Genomic DNA, 17,894 nt, shown 5'->3' on the forward strand with positions numbered 1-17,894 from the left:
AGCAGACGAAAGAGGAGCAACAACGACAGCATCGTCCGAATAAATCAAAATGCATGGAGGAAAGCGAGGATTGGTTGCACCTCAGAACACTTTTTTGGAGAATATCGTCCGCCGCTCCAATGGTAAGTTGGTCTTATTGAGTAGGTTATGTGTGGAGCCCATAGTGCTGTATTTTAAAATAATTAGCCCTGCATCTTAGATTTTCTTCACTTGGAACTCAGTAACGCGCAAGTTCAACGGTCTATGCCGAGAAACACTTGCAGCCTTTAAACAACTTATTCAACTCATGGGAACACCAACTGTAGGTTGAATTATGGTTCACAAATCAATGTTTATCCCTCGTCTAACGGTTTGATTATCTCAGTAATTATTTTGTTTGTTCCAGTGGCAATGATTTAGTATTTATACGGACGCAATACAATCCTATGCGGTGAAGTGTCCTATATATAGAACGGGATGCGACAATATCTAAGGAGCGCTTGTGAAGACTGTAATAACATTGCGCTGGCTGCAAGATAAGGGAAATACTGGTATAAGGATGAGCCTGAAAGGAGACTGTGTTTTGCAAGTCAATATTTTTATGATATCAACACATGAAGCCTTTAAAGATGATGACTTATAAATATTAATGCGAGATCTGCAGAAATATTGTAGGCTACAACAAGCCATATCCGATCTGCCAAGTATAGGACTTACTAAGGAGGGGTGGAAATTAATAAGTAGGAACACACAGCGTTGGATAAGACCGTCCGGAAAGATTGGATTATTTGAGAACGTTTCACACTGTTTGAGCTATAGCTTCAATCCACATATGGCTCCAACATAACTATGTTATCAATAGATTCTTCAAATTATTTCCTCTTTTCCCCCCATTGTAAATTAGATTTCCTACTAATGCAGTGTTCAAGGAGGGATCAAACCTACATTATTTTAAAACCTTTGATGTGTATTCAAACTTGGGATCACGGATGAAGATTTATAAACGTCAAACTAAAAGTAAAGCCATGCAAATGAACACACACACAAAAAAACTTATTTTTCTTTCCCCATTCCTTCTAGTTGGAATAGGACTACTATTCCCTGAGCAATGAGTCTGAGTTATCAACTCAAATGTGTTTTCTTTCAGAGAGTGGTGTGTTGGAACAATTCACTTCAGATCTTGCTCCCTGTTGGCTCTCTGTTTCAGAAACGAGTTTCCTGCTCGGGAACGCTCAGATCCTTGAGTGGCCGGTGGTGTACAGCAACGATGGCTTCTGCAAGCTGTCTGGCTACCACAGAGCAGAAGTCATGCACAAGAGCAGCACTTGCAAGTATGAGCGGACACACCGGCACTTAGTTAGAAGTATCTATACTGGATCAGAGAGAGAGTGAGACAGGGATCAGAAGCAGAGAGACATTGTGCATATATAGTGGATCGGGGAGTGAGAGCGAGAGACCATATATGAGAGACCATATATGAAAAAGCAGAGAGAGAGAGAGAGAGAGAGCGAGAGCGAGAGAGATACTTGTTTCTGTTTCTTCTAATTTAAACCATTATGCCTTTTTTTTTTAAATGCTATTCCTCACAGCAATAAAACGTATGAGGTATTTCATCTCAATAAAATCCTGCCAAGAGAACACACAGATGTAAATTCAGCTACAAAGCTCATACAAACTTTGGACTTTCATTGGCATACAATGGCCGTATTTGCTGAAAACGCATCACACCACCACCATGGACTTCTTCATCCACTTGACTTGTGTATGTATGCACCATCTTATGTCTCCACCCTACTCTCATCCACGCACACAGCTTCATGTATGGAGAGCTGACCGACAGAGGGACCATAGACAAAATCAGACAGACCTTCGACAGCTACGAGTCCAGCTTCGTCGAAGTCCTGCTGTATGCAAAGAACAGTGAGTATATCGCCGCTGAACCGCCCCCTATTTTACCACCGCGGTACCTGCTGTTTGGATGTATGACTTAAAGATCGGTCTACAAGCTGAGCCTATCCAGTGGACTGTGGCAACTGGTTGTCTGATCAACCCATCAAAAATGGATTGATGGTTAAGACTACGAAAATACAAATATGAAAACATAATAGGAATTTGAAAGTGGCTTATAATAGCTGATCACCGACACAGCTGTTGGTTCAGAGCCCTCCCCTTTTATGTCATGAACTATCTCACCACAACAATTGAACCATCATGGCTGACATCCATAAGAGGCATCCATTGCTCCATGGGTCTTGTGTTCCCCCCCTCCCGCCAGGGACCCCGATATGGCTGTACATGCAGGTGGCTCCCATCAGGAACGAGAACGACAAGGTGGTCCTGTTCCTGTGCTCCTTCCGGGACATCACCCTGTTCAAGCAGCCCGTGGAGGAGGAGGAGTCCAACAAAGGTGTGTGGCGCCCGGCCATCCCTTCTTTACAGCGGCGATCCATCGTGTCCCAGACGCTTTAGAATGGACCATTCATCGTCTATTTTTATCCATTTTTCATGCCATTGTAGGTAGAGATTTTGTGTTGTTTTTTTTGGAGTTCTTTAAACATTCGTGATCTCTTTCCTCTTTGTTTTTACGTTGTGTATTGCCGCTTGCACACACTTTTTCGATCCGGGATTCACACAAAGATCATATCTTATAACATATGAAAAATATCTCCACCATGAAGGACATTCAATTTTCATAACGATTGTGAGATTATTAATTAATAAGTTATCGATTTACATCTTCACGCTGATAGCGCATTGAAGACATCCCATTATATCCATTCAGCGGACTCTTCTGTCCACAGCAACCCATAATAAGCCCCCATAGACCAGTAAACCCAGTAGTATTCCACAGGGACCCTGGTGGCCAGGGTGCTGCCATCGGACCAACCACTGACCAGGTGTTGTGTGTGTGGATGGCTGAACACTGTCCTCTGTGGGTCTACACTGTACAGCGTTGGGTTGGTTCCCCTGGGGGGAGTTGTGTCACTCTGCCCACTCACGTCTTTCCATGTCCAGTGCCACACAACGCTCACCCATGTCAAACAAACTGGTGGGGGGGGGGGTCAATGAGAGCCATGGTGCTGTGTTATCAATACGGTAGACATATTATATTTAGGGTGTTTAGAAGACCCTTAACACACACTGACGGCGGAGCTGTCAGCTCGTCAGGAGCGGTTACGGTTGGGAATCTTGCTCAGGGACACCTCGACACTCAGCTAGGAGGAGCCGTGAGCTAGCAACCTTCTGGTTACAGTAGTTCTGCCTCCTGAGCCACTGCCATTAGTCATAGCACAGCTGGTAGGATGTGCAGCGCAGGATTAAGAGTTAACTGCTGGAGCACGGCCATGGACGGGTTAAGGCCGGTCGGGAAGAGCAGAATTTAAAGAGTTCATTTTCAAAAACACAAACATTGTGTTGTACAATGTGGCCCGTAAAGCCCTTTGAGAATAACTGTGATTAAGGGCGACACCAATACAATGTACTTGGCTCGCGTCTAATATATTTTTTTGTTTTTTTCCGAGAGGTATTTCATGACCAATTGTTTTGTTTGAAATATGAGGTTTGGAGCGGCCAAACGGAATAATCTACTGCTCGTGTATTATGTTATATAAAGCTGAGATATGGTTATCCTTTGCGTCTTCCAGCAGGATGGACCAAGATCGCCCGGTTGACTCGAGCCTTAACCAACAACCGCACAGTTGCCCAGCAGTTGACCCCACTGGGCAACCGATATCTCTACCTCCGAACTGGCAGAGGTGATTCCGTCTCCAAGGTGAAGATTGTCACTTGGCTCGAATGTGTTTGGACCGATCAGTAGGCCCCCATAACTTGTCCGCATAGCACTCCCGCGCCAGGGTTTCTTTGACTTTCAATCCCCATCAATATTGGACAAGGGTTGTTTTTGGTAAGTAGAAAAAATAAAAAAAAAAATAAAAAAAGTGCATTTCTGTTTCCCAACTTTCTTTTCCTTAACCCCGAAAGGCCCTTCAGCTTGGCTCGGACATCCTCCCTCCGTACAAACAAGAGGCCCCCAAGACCCCCCCGCACATCATCCTGCACTACTGCACCTTCAAGACCACCTGGGACTGGGTGATCCTCATCCTCACCTTCTACACGGCCATCATGGTGCCCTACAACGTGTCCTTCAAGCACAACAAGCCCAGCACCAACCTGGGCTGGCTGGTGGCCGACAGCGTGGTGGACATCATCTTCCTGGTGGACATCGTGCTCAACTTCCACACCACCTTCGTGGGGCCGTCCGGCGAGGTCATCTCCGACGCCCGGTCAATCCGCATGAACTACCTGAAGACCTGGTTCATGATCGACCTGCTGTCCTGCCTGCCCTACGACATCATCAACGCCTTCGAGCAAGGCGAGGAGGTATAGGGGGGGGGGCTGGGAGGAGGCGCGGGGCTAGGAGGATGAGGTTAAGTTAAGGCCAGGGTCAGATGGGGGGAGCTGGGTTAGGATAAGGAGGTTAACTTAAGGAAGGAGGTCAGTTTAATGATGATGAAGAGGTGAAGTTAGGGAAGGAGGTTGTTACGATGAAGATGAGGTGGACTATTTTTCTATACGTTCCTATAAGTATACATTTTTATTTTTGTTTTGTTTTCAATCCCAAGGATGCAAATGACTTCTAGTAGGGTCAAATAAATTCAAAAAAATATACACAAAAATCCTTCCAGGCTATTGCGAGTCGATAAATTTGAGATGTGCGAGGGGCCTAAAAACTCAAACGCTGCAGATATAACTATTCTTGGGCCCTACCTGGACGTAAAATTAGTTTCCTGTCTGCAATCTTGCGAACTATCTCCCTCCCTGCCCTAGGCCGGGCTGATGACGTCTGCAGCGGGGGCGACCGTTTTGGAAGTGGCTTCAATATTGTTGCATGTAGCGTCGTTGGCGTCGCCCCCTGGGTCAGAAATGCATGTGTATTCACTTTACCGTTTCGCCGTGTTTCAGCAGGAGTACATGAACGTCAACGCCTCGGCAACAAGCCCCTCCCCCAGGAACAGCACGAGGCCCGAGGACTCTATGCTACCCGTAAGAAATGAAGTGACACTCTAATGTGTTCCAGGAGTGACTTCAGGGTCGGTATGACAGTTGTCCTGGATGTACTTTGCTAACTCTCTCCTCGTCTACATTTAGGAGCGTACGTATTGTTCTAAAGAGAGGCTCATTCGAGGCGTAAATGTTAGAATTACTCAAGACAACATTTTGGGCTGAAGGAAACTCATTTACACACTAGAAATTAATATTTTTTTGTATCTCTTTAAGTAAATTCAATCTTTCACTCCTATCCCCCATCTCCCCCCCCCCCCACGTCCTCCTCCTCCTCCACCACATCCAACACCCCCCTGGCCCTCACCTCAACCATATCGTCCTCCTCCTGACCACCACCACCACCACCTCCAACCCTCTCTCACCACCACCACCACCATCTCCTCCAACCCTCTCTCCTCTCCCCACCACCACCACAACCACCACCACCACCACCACCTAAACAACCACCACCTCCACCTCCTCTCTCCCCACCACCACCACCACCACCTAAACAACCAACCCACTCTTCCCACCACCACCACCACTCTCCCCACCACCAATACCCCTAACACCACCACCTTCACCACCAACCAACTCCCCCTTACCCCAGGGCCTGAGCAGCCTCTTCAGCTCCCTGAAGGTGATCCGCCTCCTCCGGCTGGGCCGGGTGGCCCGCAAGCTGGACCACTACCTGGAGTACGGCGCGGCCGTGCTGGTGCTGCTGGTGTGCGTCTTCGGCCTGGTCGCCCACTGGCTGGCCTGCATCTGGTACAGCATCGGGGACCACGAGGTCATCGACCACGCCACCCACGCCATCAAGACCGACAGCTGGCTGTACCAGCTGGCGCTGAGCATGGGCACGCCGTACCGCTACAACGTGACGGGCTCGGGCCGCTGGGAGGGCGGGCCCAACAAGGAGACGCTGTACATCAGCTCGCTGTACTTCACCATGACCAGCCTGACGACCATCGGCTTCGGGAACATCGCGCCCACCACCGACGGCGAGAAGATCTTCAGCGTGGCCATGATGATGGTGGGATGTGAGTAGACGCGGGTGGGAGACGGGGCGATGTGTGTTCATGCCCCCACGAAACCCCCCAAAAAGTCGATGTTATCTGTAAATGGAGATTTTATAAATGTATACGGCGGCGGTTTCGTAAAAGGAAAAGTTTTTGTCAAAGCTTTTCGGACAAAATAATTGGGCCGCAGTTTCCGAACCGTCAGCCCAATTATACGTTTCTATGTTTTCATTTACGATGTCTTTACCACCACCTCCATGGCTAGTGGTTTCTCATAGTCAAGTCATGCCTCATATTTACGTCAATTATCAATTCAAGTTTATTCTGTTCAATGGCTGTGTGGAGCTCGAGTCACATCGCTGGATCCTGACTTTTGGCTCTGTCTATTTTGGACGGGTTCACTTGTGAGGCTGATGCTGTCAGCTGGAGGGAACTTTATCAGCACCTGTCGTAGTACCAGCCTGAGTGATGGGACAGGACGGAGACCGCTAATTCGAACAGGATGCCTGCGCATCCCCACCGACACCCACACCGACACCAACACACAGACACACATTTTAACAGAGCAACTCCAACCATCTTTTAACCTCGGCTTCCAAAACCACAACCACAACAACAACAACAACAGCTTGTAACAAACCAAATTAACAAACCCAAACACATTCTTGTGTGTGTGTGTGTGCAAGTCTATACATTCTGTGATGCACTTCAAACCAACCGTGCATCCTTGTATGCGCCGGGCGATCATCCATTGGTAATTCGTCTGCAGCAGACCCTCACAGGCAGGGAAGAGGGGGAGAGACAATCTGGGTGCATGATCATTGTGCATGAGGGACGCGATAATGCACTCCTCAACCCCGGGCCTTCGCTCTCACAGCGTGCACCAGGGGAACATATGTCTGAGGAAGGGTGCAGGGCTGAGAATTTGTGTGTTGATGTAGGACTGTAACCAGATGTTACCAATATGCGGTGCTCATACTGTATATTTCACTGTAACTCAAACAAAACGTATACTATTGTAGAAACCAGGGAGTATGGCTTCTTTAAGTGAGTTGTTTGGTGGGGAGATATTAATTTATGGCTTGAGAGCTGGAGCATCAACAGGTGCCTTGGAATGAGCAACGTGAATGATTTATGAAGAGCGCATTAGCTCCATTATCTCCTACCGTATATGAACAGGCAAGACGAACAACATTGACTGAGTCATAAAGAATGGAGCAGCGCATTCATGGGACATGAAGACTTTCCAAATATACACACGGGCACACACGCAGGCACACACGCAGGCACACACACACACACACACACACACACACACACACACACACACGGCCTTCTCACGAGCACACACTCATATGGATTTACGCACACGGCATGCACACGCACACTCAGCACAAATCCAGTGTAGTGCCACACTGACTGGGCTCCACACTCTAAAGTTTAGTTCAACCTGAATTGCTGAAGGGCACAATAAAGTCTCCCTCTCTCTTCACGTCATAAGATACGATTAGATATGGAGTCTTATATTATGCTTTCCATATTTATCTTCTTTAAGCAGAATGTAGTCGTAGCGGCAAACTCCTGGGGGTCAGGAGATGGACAGCTCTGACAATGATGTATTTTTCTCTCTCTCTCTCTCTCTCTCTCTCTCTCTCTCTCTCTCTCTCTCTCTCTCTCTCTCTCTCCTCTCTCTCTCTCTCCTCTCTCTCTCTCCTCTCCTCTCTCTCTCCCTCTCTCTCTCTCTCTCTCTCTCTCTCTCTCTCTCTCTCCTCTCTCCTCCTCCTCTCCCTCTCTCTCTCCCTCTCTCCTCCTCCCCTCTCTTCCTCTCTCCTCTCTCTCCTCTCTCCCTCTCTCCTCTCCCTCCTCCTCCCTCTCTCTCCTCCTCCTCTCTCTCTCCCCTCGCTCTCTCTATCCTCTCCTCTCTCCTCTCTCTCTCCCTCTCTCTCCTCTCCTCCTCTCCCCTCCTCCTCTCTCTCCTCCCCTCTCCCTCCTCTCTCTCCCTCCTCCCTCTCCCCTCTCTCTCCTCTCTCTCTCTCTCCCTCCTCTCTCTCTCCATCTCCCTCTCCTCTCTTCTCCTCTCTCCTCTCCCTCTCCCTCTCTCCTCCCTCTCTCTCTCCCTCTCTCACTTCTCCCCTCCTCTCTCTCTCCCCCTCTCCTCTCTCCTCCTTATCTCTCTCTCCTCTCTTCTCTCTCTCTCTCTCCCTCCTAGTCTCTCTCTTCTCTCTTCTCTCTCTCTCTCCTCCTCGCCCCCCCCCCCCAGAGTGTTGTAATGACAGGCCGGATCACCTTGTCAAACGCCTCAACACAACTCTGACACAAATCCGCACGAGTCACAATGCGTCACTGGACCCCCGGTCTTGTCAGAAAGCATAATCGTCGGGCTCATCTAGGGGTGGAACACAACCACCCCACGACGAAACGAAAAATTGAGTTCTTTTGATGATCGATAGACTCAGAAGATGTGCTGGGGTCGGCACATTATGAGAACGTGGCCTTAGCTACACAATGTGTATGAGAACTCTTTATGTGTATACCGTGGGAGGGACAGACATGCAATGGAGATGCAATGCTCGATTTAAGCAGATTATTTAGTTTAGTTAGCTGACAGAGCTGAATAATTCTAGGACTAATATAGTGAACAGGTTGAGCTTGTTGTATCTACATCGTTTTTTTCCAATTAATTCCACATCTCTGATGATTGCAAAATACCAAAGCAAAAGCATTGTACACCAATAATACATTTACAAAACAATTTACCCCAAACCTATCGGTAACACAATTCCCTTGAAGCTGCTACATTGTCCCAAAATATAAAACATATTTTCAATGTAAAAACCTCAGCACCAGGACCTGCTAAAACTACTGCGCTGCGTGTTTCACTGTTTTCATAATTTGTCAATCTCCCCCTCCGAGCTCCCCCAGTTGCAACTCCGTCCACTTCCGACAATAATAGGGATGAGGAGAACACCAGCTGACAGCCTCGCCTCCAGCTCCACTCCCCCCCCCCCCCCCCCCCCCCCCCCCCCCAGCGCCCCAAAGTAAACATTCTTTTCCCTGGTATCGCGTTCTCCAATCCGGGAGCGACCGCTGTGTATACGCTATCAATGCACGCTTCAGTTACAGCCCCACCGATCGCCCGATAAAGATACCGTAATTATGCGCGGCAAGAGAGCGATTGCGGAAGAGTGCGTCGTAATAAAAAGGGAGCGATAGTTTGGCCCCTGGGGTTTGAGCGTAGGAAAATGGCCCCTGATGACCCATCAAGTCGGATCCGTCGGGCTAACCTCGGCGCACCGTGGAGCGCGGGGACCGCGGAGAGGGCTTCCTTCCTCTTGAGTGGGTGCCGCGTCACGGAATAAGTGATACTAACTGACTCATTGGGGTCGTGGCAGCGCTGTATCCTGGCGCCCCGGCCTGAGAACATGGAGCCTACATGTTCAATTAGGGTATAGGGCCGCTGTGGCCACAGCCTTGGAGTGTGTGTCTGTGTGTGTACGAGTTAACACACACATGTATATTTGTGTGTGTGTGTGTGTGTGTGTGTGTGTGTGTGTGTGTGTGTGTGTGTGTGTGTGTGTGTGTGTGTGTGTGTGTGTGTGTGTGTGTGTGCACACACATGTATATGTGTGTGCACACACATGTATATGTGTGTGTGTTTGTACACACATGTATATGTGTGTGTGTTTGTACACACGTGTACATTTGTGTGTGTGTGTGTGTGTGTTTGTGTACGTACGTGTGTGTACATTTATGTATGTCTGACTATGTATGTGTGTGGGTTCTAGTACACACACGTGCACATTTGTGTGTTTAAGCGACCTTGGGTACTATGAAAGGCGCTATATAAATCCAAGTTATTATTATTAACTATGTGTGAGCAAGTAAACACTCACGTGCGTGTTTAACTTTGTGTGTATGTAAGTTTATGTCCATGCGTTTGTTTTTAAGTTTATTTAAGTGTGTTTGGTGAAACGTGTGTGTGCATGTCTGTGCATGTACTGCAACCTCATGTTAACACATCTACATGCAAATTGTGATATTTAGTCATCCATATTGTAAAGAAAAGGTACTCTTTTCACTCATAGTGCCAAGATTCATTCAGGCTACTGCCGAACCCCATTCAGAGGGCATTGAACAGGAGCACTCTGGATTTGGTTCAAATCAGAGACAATAATAGGCGGGGCTTTGTGAAAGTGTGTAGAGCACTCATGCAATATTGACTCTGCTGTCTGCAGCTTTTAACATGAACGCGGCTATAAATAGGATGGTTTTATGTGGTTCAGGCTTTAAAGAACTGTTTGTTTGCATAATGTCGAACTGTAGAAATGTGCGTACAGCAAAACATGATTCAGTTGTACGCTTAGCTATGCAAAGTACTCATTATAACATCTTTGTGGCAGTCGTTTGCCCCACATGCATATGTAATAAGTACCTATAAGTAAACGTACATGTTCGTATTCCACTGGTTCAAAGAACTTTTGTGAGGGCCCAACTATAACTGTGTCATGTGAGCCTGCATTATTTTGTCTTAGCCGTTAGGTTTAAATGTAATCATGTTCGTGTTCCCTGGATTAATTTGTTTTGTATCTTCTCATTGTCATTTTCTATTTAATTGTTGTATTGTTGCATTTTCTGTATACTGTTATGCACAGCTCATCCCCCTTGTATATAATCGTGTCTTTCGTCTTGCTGATTTACTTTAGTACCATCCATCTATCCACAACTTTTACCAGCCATATCCCCGTCCTGCCTTGTGCCCCGTTCTAAAAACCCATTCACTCTTTCCCCTTCCATTCCAGCCTTGCTCTACGCGACCATATTTGGAAACGTCACCACCATCTTCCAGCAGATGTACACCAACACCAACCGCTACCACGAGATGCTGAACAACGTGCGGGACTTCCTGAAGCTCTACCAGGTGCCCAGGGGCCTGAGTGAGAGGGTGATGGACTTCATCGTGTCCACATGGGCCATGTCCAAGGGCATCGACACAGATAAGGTGACTACAGATCCCAACTCAGCAGAGTGTGTGTGTGTGTGCGTGTGTGTGTGTGTGTGTGTGTGTGTGTGTGTGTGTGTGTGTGTGTACAACCAGAATCATGAGTCATGTATTTTATGATCTGTATTGTAACTGTATTTTACTACTACTACTACTACTAAATAATTCATATTAATATATTAGATATTAATTACAATTAAAATATGATTATTATTTTTGTGTTTTAATAATAATTCTAACTGATTATGCATACGTTAAATGCTGCTTATCCAGCATATGGTCAGCATAAGCATGACCCATCCGCGAACCCACAGCGGCACGTCATGTCACGTGTTGCCATGCAACGTCCAAAGGTGCACCTCAGAGCAAGTGGCTTGGAGTAGCCTCTCACCTAGCGAACATAAAAAAAATGCTATCATCTCTAGAGATCGTAAAAGAATAGAAAGACAGAAAGAAAGAGGATGCTCAGATTGGCAGGCCGACGTGGAAAGATAAACCCCAACAGGCCTCAAAGGTTACAGATTGGACCATTTATCATCCAGGTTCACGGGAATCTCTCGTGAACCTGAATGCGTTGTCCTGCAGTAGCACCGCGTACTCTATACTCTACACTCAGTCCACTTGTTGTGTTGTAACAGTTCTGTGTCCTAATGAACCTCATCCTCGCGCTTAATCTGTCCTGTCTCCGTCGACTCCCTCTCAGGTTCTCTCCATTTGTCCCAAAGATATGCGGGCGGACATCTGCGTGCACCTGAACCGCCAGGTGTTCAACGACCACCCGGCCTTCCGGTTGGCCAGCGACGGGTGCCTGCGCTCGCTGGCCGTGGAGTTCCAGACCACCCACTGCGCTCCCGGCGACCTCATCTTCCACATCGGCGAGAGCGTGGACACCCTGTGCTTCGTTGTGTCGGGCTCGCTCGAGGTCATCCAGGACGACGAGGTGGTCGCCATCTTGGGTGAGCCGTGTACGCGGTCGGGTCGGTTGGTTGGGTCGGTCGGTACATTGGTACGAGTCTCTGCCTCTTCCGTTCATCTCAGGAGAAACTAGGAGGAGCCGGGGATTGAACAAGCAACCTTCCGGTCACCAGCAAACCCAATCTACCTCCTGAGCTAACGCCGCCGCCAATCAAGATGCTGCAGGGGTCAAGATGCTACGTTATACGATGTAATGCGCCACTAGCACACTGTTATTATCAGCTGCTTTTGGCTGGGTTGTCGATGCGGAGGGTCGCCCGTCAGCGGTGCTTCACAGATAGCCTGCTAAACTCATGAAAAGAATCTAGACCATTGTAGCTCTGCAAGTCAATGGAGGCGGCTAACAGAAAGCAAATGCTAATCAAGCAAACGCGCCGTCCCGACTCACAATGATTCATTTGGAATTCAACAACTTATCAGAACCTAGGTAGGAAAGGCAAACGTAAATCTACAGGTATCAGGGCTATATTTCAAGTATTGTTCGGCCAATGTTTTTTTGTGATGCATATCAAATCGAGACATCTTCTGGACAAATAGGCGGTACTTAACACTCTGTATGGAAAATCTGGTGAGGTACTAGAAGGTCATCGACTGGTATCTGAATCTTCAGGATGTACGCAATAGCTTATCCCAGTGCTAAGGGGGGCAAAAAGGAGAACGCTCTGTGTGGGTTGAAGGGAAGTTATGTAATGTTCTGATTCATACACATACATGTGAGGTGAGCACAGTGGGAAGGTGCATTGAAGGCTATGAGTTATGGTGACCTATAAGGGAGAAATGCTTTCATAGTCATTGAAATACCTAGACGGTTATTATCATAGCGCTTTGAGATCGGTCCCAATGAAAAGCTCATTAAATGTTTGATTTATTATTGTTAATATTATGAGTTACACTCATCTGGGAGAGGTCATGAACTATTGTTAGTGGTGCCCACTATATCGGCCTTCATCTATTATTCCGGCTGTCCATTAATTCTGATCTTGTGGTGCTCGCTGCATTGCTAATGTATTTGTTGCTAATGCATTACATAGGGTACTATTTCCAAAAGCACTTATAAGCAACTTCAGAAGGTAGAAACTAGGAAAATAATGAGGCTGGTCAAAAGGCTGAAAAGCATAACATTTAAAATTCAGTACCTCCAGGTGACATAATAACCAGGAGATTGCGTTGACATTTTGCTAACAAGCGCAGGATTCAATAGTTAAGATGACTCAAAGTATTGAGTCCAGACTATGGAGGGGTCAAAGGAACTGTGCTATAGTGCTGCATTCCTCGGATACATCCGAGACAGAGAACATGGGGAGGGGGGGTCAATGGGTTTATAGTGCTCCCCTGAACGCAGTAGCAAACAGTGACTTTTAGTTTACTGTCTCCTTTCTTTAGTACTACAAAGGTTACCCATGACAATTCCAGCTCTAAAACAACATTAAGACGCTTTAAGTGTTTGTTGAGATTCAATAAATTAAAATGGGAATAACTGGAAGGGCCCCTAAATATTTTGAACATCAAAAATATTTGAATATCTTATGCCTCCTTCGATGGCCTAACATATTCTAGATTTGATTTAAAATAAAATTAGACATTTTATTAATTTTATTGTTTTAGATGCCTCTGCCTGACCTTGAACGTGATGTCTTTTGGAGCCTGGTTTCAGGTAAACAAAACATAATTATTTTTGGTACCTGGTTTCAGCTAAACATGAAGTTTCTTGGCACCTGGTTTCAGGTAAACAATGTTTTTGGTCACCTGGTTTCAGCTAAAGGTTATGTTTCTTGGCGCCTGGTTTCAGGAAAACATGTTTCTTGTCGCCTGGTTTCAGGTCAACTTGATGTTTCTTGGCACCTGGTTTCAGGTAAACTTGATGTTTCTTGGCACCTGGTTTCAGGTAAACTTGATGTTTCTTGGCACCTGGTTTCAGGTAAACTTGATGTTTCTCGTCGCCTGGTTTCAGGTAAACTTGATGTTTCTTGGCACCTGGTTTCAGGTAACCTTGATGTTTCTTGGTACCTGGTTTCAGGTAAAGGCGATGTGTTTGGAGACGTGTTCTGGAAGGAGACGAGCCCGGCGCGAGCGTCGGCCAACGTGCGCGCCCTCACCTACTGCGACCTCCACGTGATCCGGCGAGACGCGCTGCTGCGGGTGCTCGAGTTCTACACCGCATTCGCCAGCTCCTTCTCCCGCCACCTCATCCTCACCTGCAACCTACGCAAGCGGGTCAGAACTCATCCCTCATTGGCAATTCGATCTCCTGAGCGTTTGTTATTTGTCTTCCGCTTAAAAATCTCCCAGTTCTAGAAACGATCATCAAATGGGCTTCATTCATTAAAATTTCTAAGCCATTGGGTAAAGAAGTTCCCACTTTGTACATATTAATAGATTCAGTTTCGGCCTAAATTTGGATACGCTGAGAGATGGGGCCTCTGAGATTGAGGGTGTGCTGCCTAAAAACAAACAGGGAACGGGAGAAAGGGTGCAGTCAGCAGTAAATTCACCACCTCTGCCAGACGTGTTCACTAGTACTTTAGAGGAAGAGGTTGTAAATGAGGTTGTAAATTATGCATGGGTAGTGAGGAAACAAGCATACAGCCAGTTTAGTTTTAGGCTCCACACGGTAGACTTAGATCAGGGTTAGCAGATGTATTAGCTTCACCTGGTGTTTAACAGTTGGACATCTCCTTCCACAAGGTCAATGCGTATGGGCTCTGGCACTAGATGAATGATATCACAAAGATATAAAAAGCTCTGCATTATTGTCCACGCAAAGAAGCTCCATGTTAAAGATGGTACTCTATTATTCCCAGACGGGAATACAGCTTATATCGAAATGTGTACATTCCTTCCACATTGTGCTGCTTTGTAGGAATCAAAACACGTAACACAATTTACTCAGTAAAAGCAATCTGCAATCTGTGTAGAAGGGACCACACTGCAAAGGTAGCATTGTCTCAAAGTGATGGTTCACTTGATCCAACCAAAACAAACGGGATCTTTCTCCCGCTCCCACAGATCATCTTCAGGAAGATCTCCGACGTGAAGAAGGAGAAGGAGCACCAGAGGGACCAGGTCGCCCTCTCCATCCCCGACGACCATCCCGTCCGCAAGCTCTTCCAGAAGTTCCGGAATCAGCGGGACGTCCAAACCCCGGGAGACATCGACATGTACCCCCGACAAAACTGCAACGTACTCGAGCCCAATGCCGAGCCACAGAGTGACTCTTCCCTCTACCTGCAGAGCCCCGAGTCCTCCATGCAGGACTCCCCGGCCAACGGGAACGCTAGCGTCGACCCTAGTGCCATTACCCTCTCCTGCTCAAAGAATTCATTGCAGGTCCTACATCATCGTCTTGTTCATGTTGCATGTGTATGTTGTGGGTCACGTGTTCAAGCGACTGTGACTTTGAATTTCCCCTGGGGATCAATAAAGTATCAATGTATCATCTATCTATCTATCTATCTATCTATCTATCTATCTACAGATTCACCCGGAGAAGTTGGACCGGGTTGGCATGCAAGAGGCGTTGGAGCTGAAACCAAAGGGCGGCGTGGAGGGTAAAGAGATCCTCAGCCCCAAGCGTCCCAGCGGCGGAGGAGGAGGCGTTGGTGTTGGCCGTGGCTGGGCCAAGTTCAGGAGCCCCGCGGCAGTGGCTCCTGCGCCCCCGCCGGTAAAGCAGAGAGAGGAGGAGAAGTGGGTCGAGGGATCCATGTCCATGGGCCACCTGAGTACGACGGACGGCAAGGGCCTTCAACCGGCACGTGGGCACGCGGGCAGCGGAGGGTTCAGCGACGCCGGAGAAGGCGACGAAGAGAAGAGCGCCCTGCACAAAACGGAGTCGTGCGACAGCGGCATCACAAAGAGCGACCTGCGCATCGACCGGGCCGGGGATTCGCGCAGCTCGTTTGAGCGCAGCCCTTTGGAGCGCAGCCCGTTCGGACAAGTCCCGGGGCTGGACGCTGAGGGCGTGCTCAGGCACTCCTTCACGCAGCCCGTGAGCGAGCAGGCGTTGTTCCACGCCACGCTTCACCAAACCAAGCTAGAGATAAAGGGGGACATTAAGATGCTCAGTTGCCAGCTCTCGGTGCTCGAGGTGCAAGTGAGCGAGATCCTCAGACTGCTGTCGGTGAAGAGACGGCTGTCCCTGCCACAGACGTCCACCCCCAAGAGGATCAAAAGCCCAGGGTTCGTCTGCGTGCCCGAGCCCATCTCGCCAGATATGGACGACGGGCCGTTTTGAACGAAGGGAAACATTTGTTTATATATTTGACAAAAAGAAAGGCGACTTTTGTTGGACCTCGATTTAAAGTGGTGTACATACCTATTTGCATGTCCAGCTGGATTCTGGCCTTGCCATGTAATTGCTTGCATTATGCAAATGACAGCATGCAGAGCTACGTTTTGTCCTCTTACCTCAGTTACAACAAACCTGGGTGGTTGATTTTAACACTTTATATAAGAGGCGGTGTGGTAGTCTCATCTTAGTTTTAGCAGCACTTTTGCGTCAAACGGTCTTCCTGGGTAAACGGAAACCTTAGTATTTATATATCTTTATGCTGGCCGAAATGGTATTAGGCAGCTCCTGCACCAAACAAGCAACTTGATCCCCTTGCATTTAGCGCTACATGCACGGAGCACATATATTCAGTATATTAAGGTCAGATGAGTGTTTCCCCAACTCGGGGAAGAGACCCCACTTGGGGTCGCCCTGATGTGCAGGTGGCATTGATATGAGAGAACGGTTTGATGGTGCATTTTTGATAAAAAAAAATTAGCTTCAAATAGGCTTGAAAAGTCTTATAAAAGCACACTATCTACAAAGAGGCTAATGACGCATACTACACACAAGTGATCTAGCACTAGCCACTGACTAACGTGGTTTGGTGGTGATACGATGAAAACAAGGTGCAGATGCAAGTCTTGGTCACAATCATTTTCTGACCAGAAAATGGAATAGCAGGCCCAACACCCAACAGGGTTGTGTCCACCAAGTCAGACCATTCTGTAGGTAGGATAGTTATTGTCGTCATCAACCTTGGTGCTCTCATCTCCCAAAATGACAACAGTAATTGTACTGTCAACAATCTGATCCATCAAAACGTGTGCCTTATACTTTCAAAGGGAGTGAAAGGGGTCTTGATAGTCATTGTCAGCTGTCAGAGGTGTCGGCCTGGAAGAAAATGATTCCTCGTTTAATTGAAGTACTGATGATCCCATGTGCCATCCCCTTCCCTATAGCATTACCATTGTCATTGATGAACGTGGCCTGACTAGACAGGAAGAGACTATGGCCCAATCCCATTTCTACCCCTTACCCCTGCCCCTTACCCCTTCAAAACAAGGGGGAGGGGTAAAGGGAAGGGGTAAGGGGTAGAAATGGGATTGGGCCTATGTACAATGTGTTCTTGATGACCGCTGTCTGCACAAGTTGTTACGAGAATTATTTGGTTGAACCTTCTGCATGAAAACGTTTTAGAATTTATTATTATTATGACTATGATCTATTTATTTCTGTTTATGCGTTATTTAATTGTAACTTATTCTCATTTTAGATTTGCTTGGTCAACAATTTTAATCTGCTACCTTATAGCTAAAATAGATAGTATTATAGCTTAAATAGCTCCAATAGAAGTAGTTTCCCCACATGATAAACTTGAACTTGCACTTACATGAACAACTTTTTTCAATTTAATATAAATCATATGTAGGATATACGTAATCATTTAAGATCCGATTTTGGGGTGATCACATGCAATGTTTTAATAGATTACTGTACACCATATGCAAATCTGAACAGATGTATGGTACTGCTGCATTCACTGAAACAGGCTGAAAATGTCAAAGAAGTTGATCTTTTGTTCATGATGATGCCGAATTTCCTGCGGGCC

General features: G+C 47.1%; 1 protein-coding gene across 1 annotated transcript; it reads left to right on the forward strand.

The window, feature by feature from the left end:
* The first annotated feature begins 49 nt into the window (after positions 1-49).
* LOC130374157 (potassium voltage-gated channel subfamily H member 5-like) lies at positions 50-16,514 on the forward strand. Its single transcript, XM_056580771.1, has 13 exons — positions 50-122; positions 1,187-1,310; positions 1,793-1,899; positions 2,255-2,386; positions 3,627-3,751; positions 3,820-3,834; positions 3,961-4,359; positions 5,633-6,062; positions 10,841-11,040; positions 11,744-11,996; positions 14,033-14,229; positions 15,022-15,342; positions 15,503-16,514. Exons 1-13 carry the CDS (start codon positions 50-52, stop codon positions 16,244-16,246), a joined length of 3,120 nt encoding a protein of 1,039 aa, XP_056436746.1. The 3' UTR covers positions 16,247-16,514.
* The last annotated feature ends 1,380 nt before the right edge of the window (positions 16,515-17,894 follow it).

This window comes from Gadus chalcogrammus, chromosome 21, assembly GCF_026213295.1.
Source record: "Gadus chalcogrammus isolate NIFS_2021 chromosome 21, NIFS_Gcha_1.0, whole genome shotgun sequence".
Classification (NCBI taxonomy): domain Eukaryota; kingdom Metazoa; phylum Chordata; class Actinopteri; order Gadiformes; family Gadidae; genus Gadus; species Gadus chalcogrammus.

Bases quoted from the DNA above. Each gene is read 5' to 3' on its own strand.
- LOC130374157 (XM_056580771.1), top strand. From the start codon at position 50: ATGCATGGAGGAAAGCGAGGATTGGTTGCACCTCAGAACACTTTTTTG. The intron at 1,900-2,254 runs GTGAGTATATCG...CCCTCCCGCCAG, and splicing joins CCTGCTGTATGCAAAGAACA to GGACCCCGATATGGCTGTAC. The intron at 11,997-14,032 runs GTGAGCCGTGTA...ACCTGGTTTCAG, and splicing joins CGAGGTGGTCGCCATCTTGG to GTAAAGGCGATGTGTTTGGA.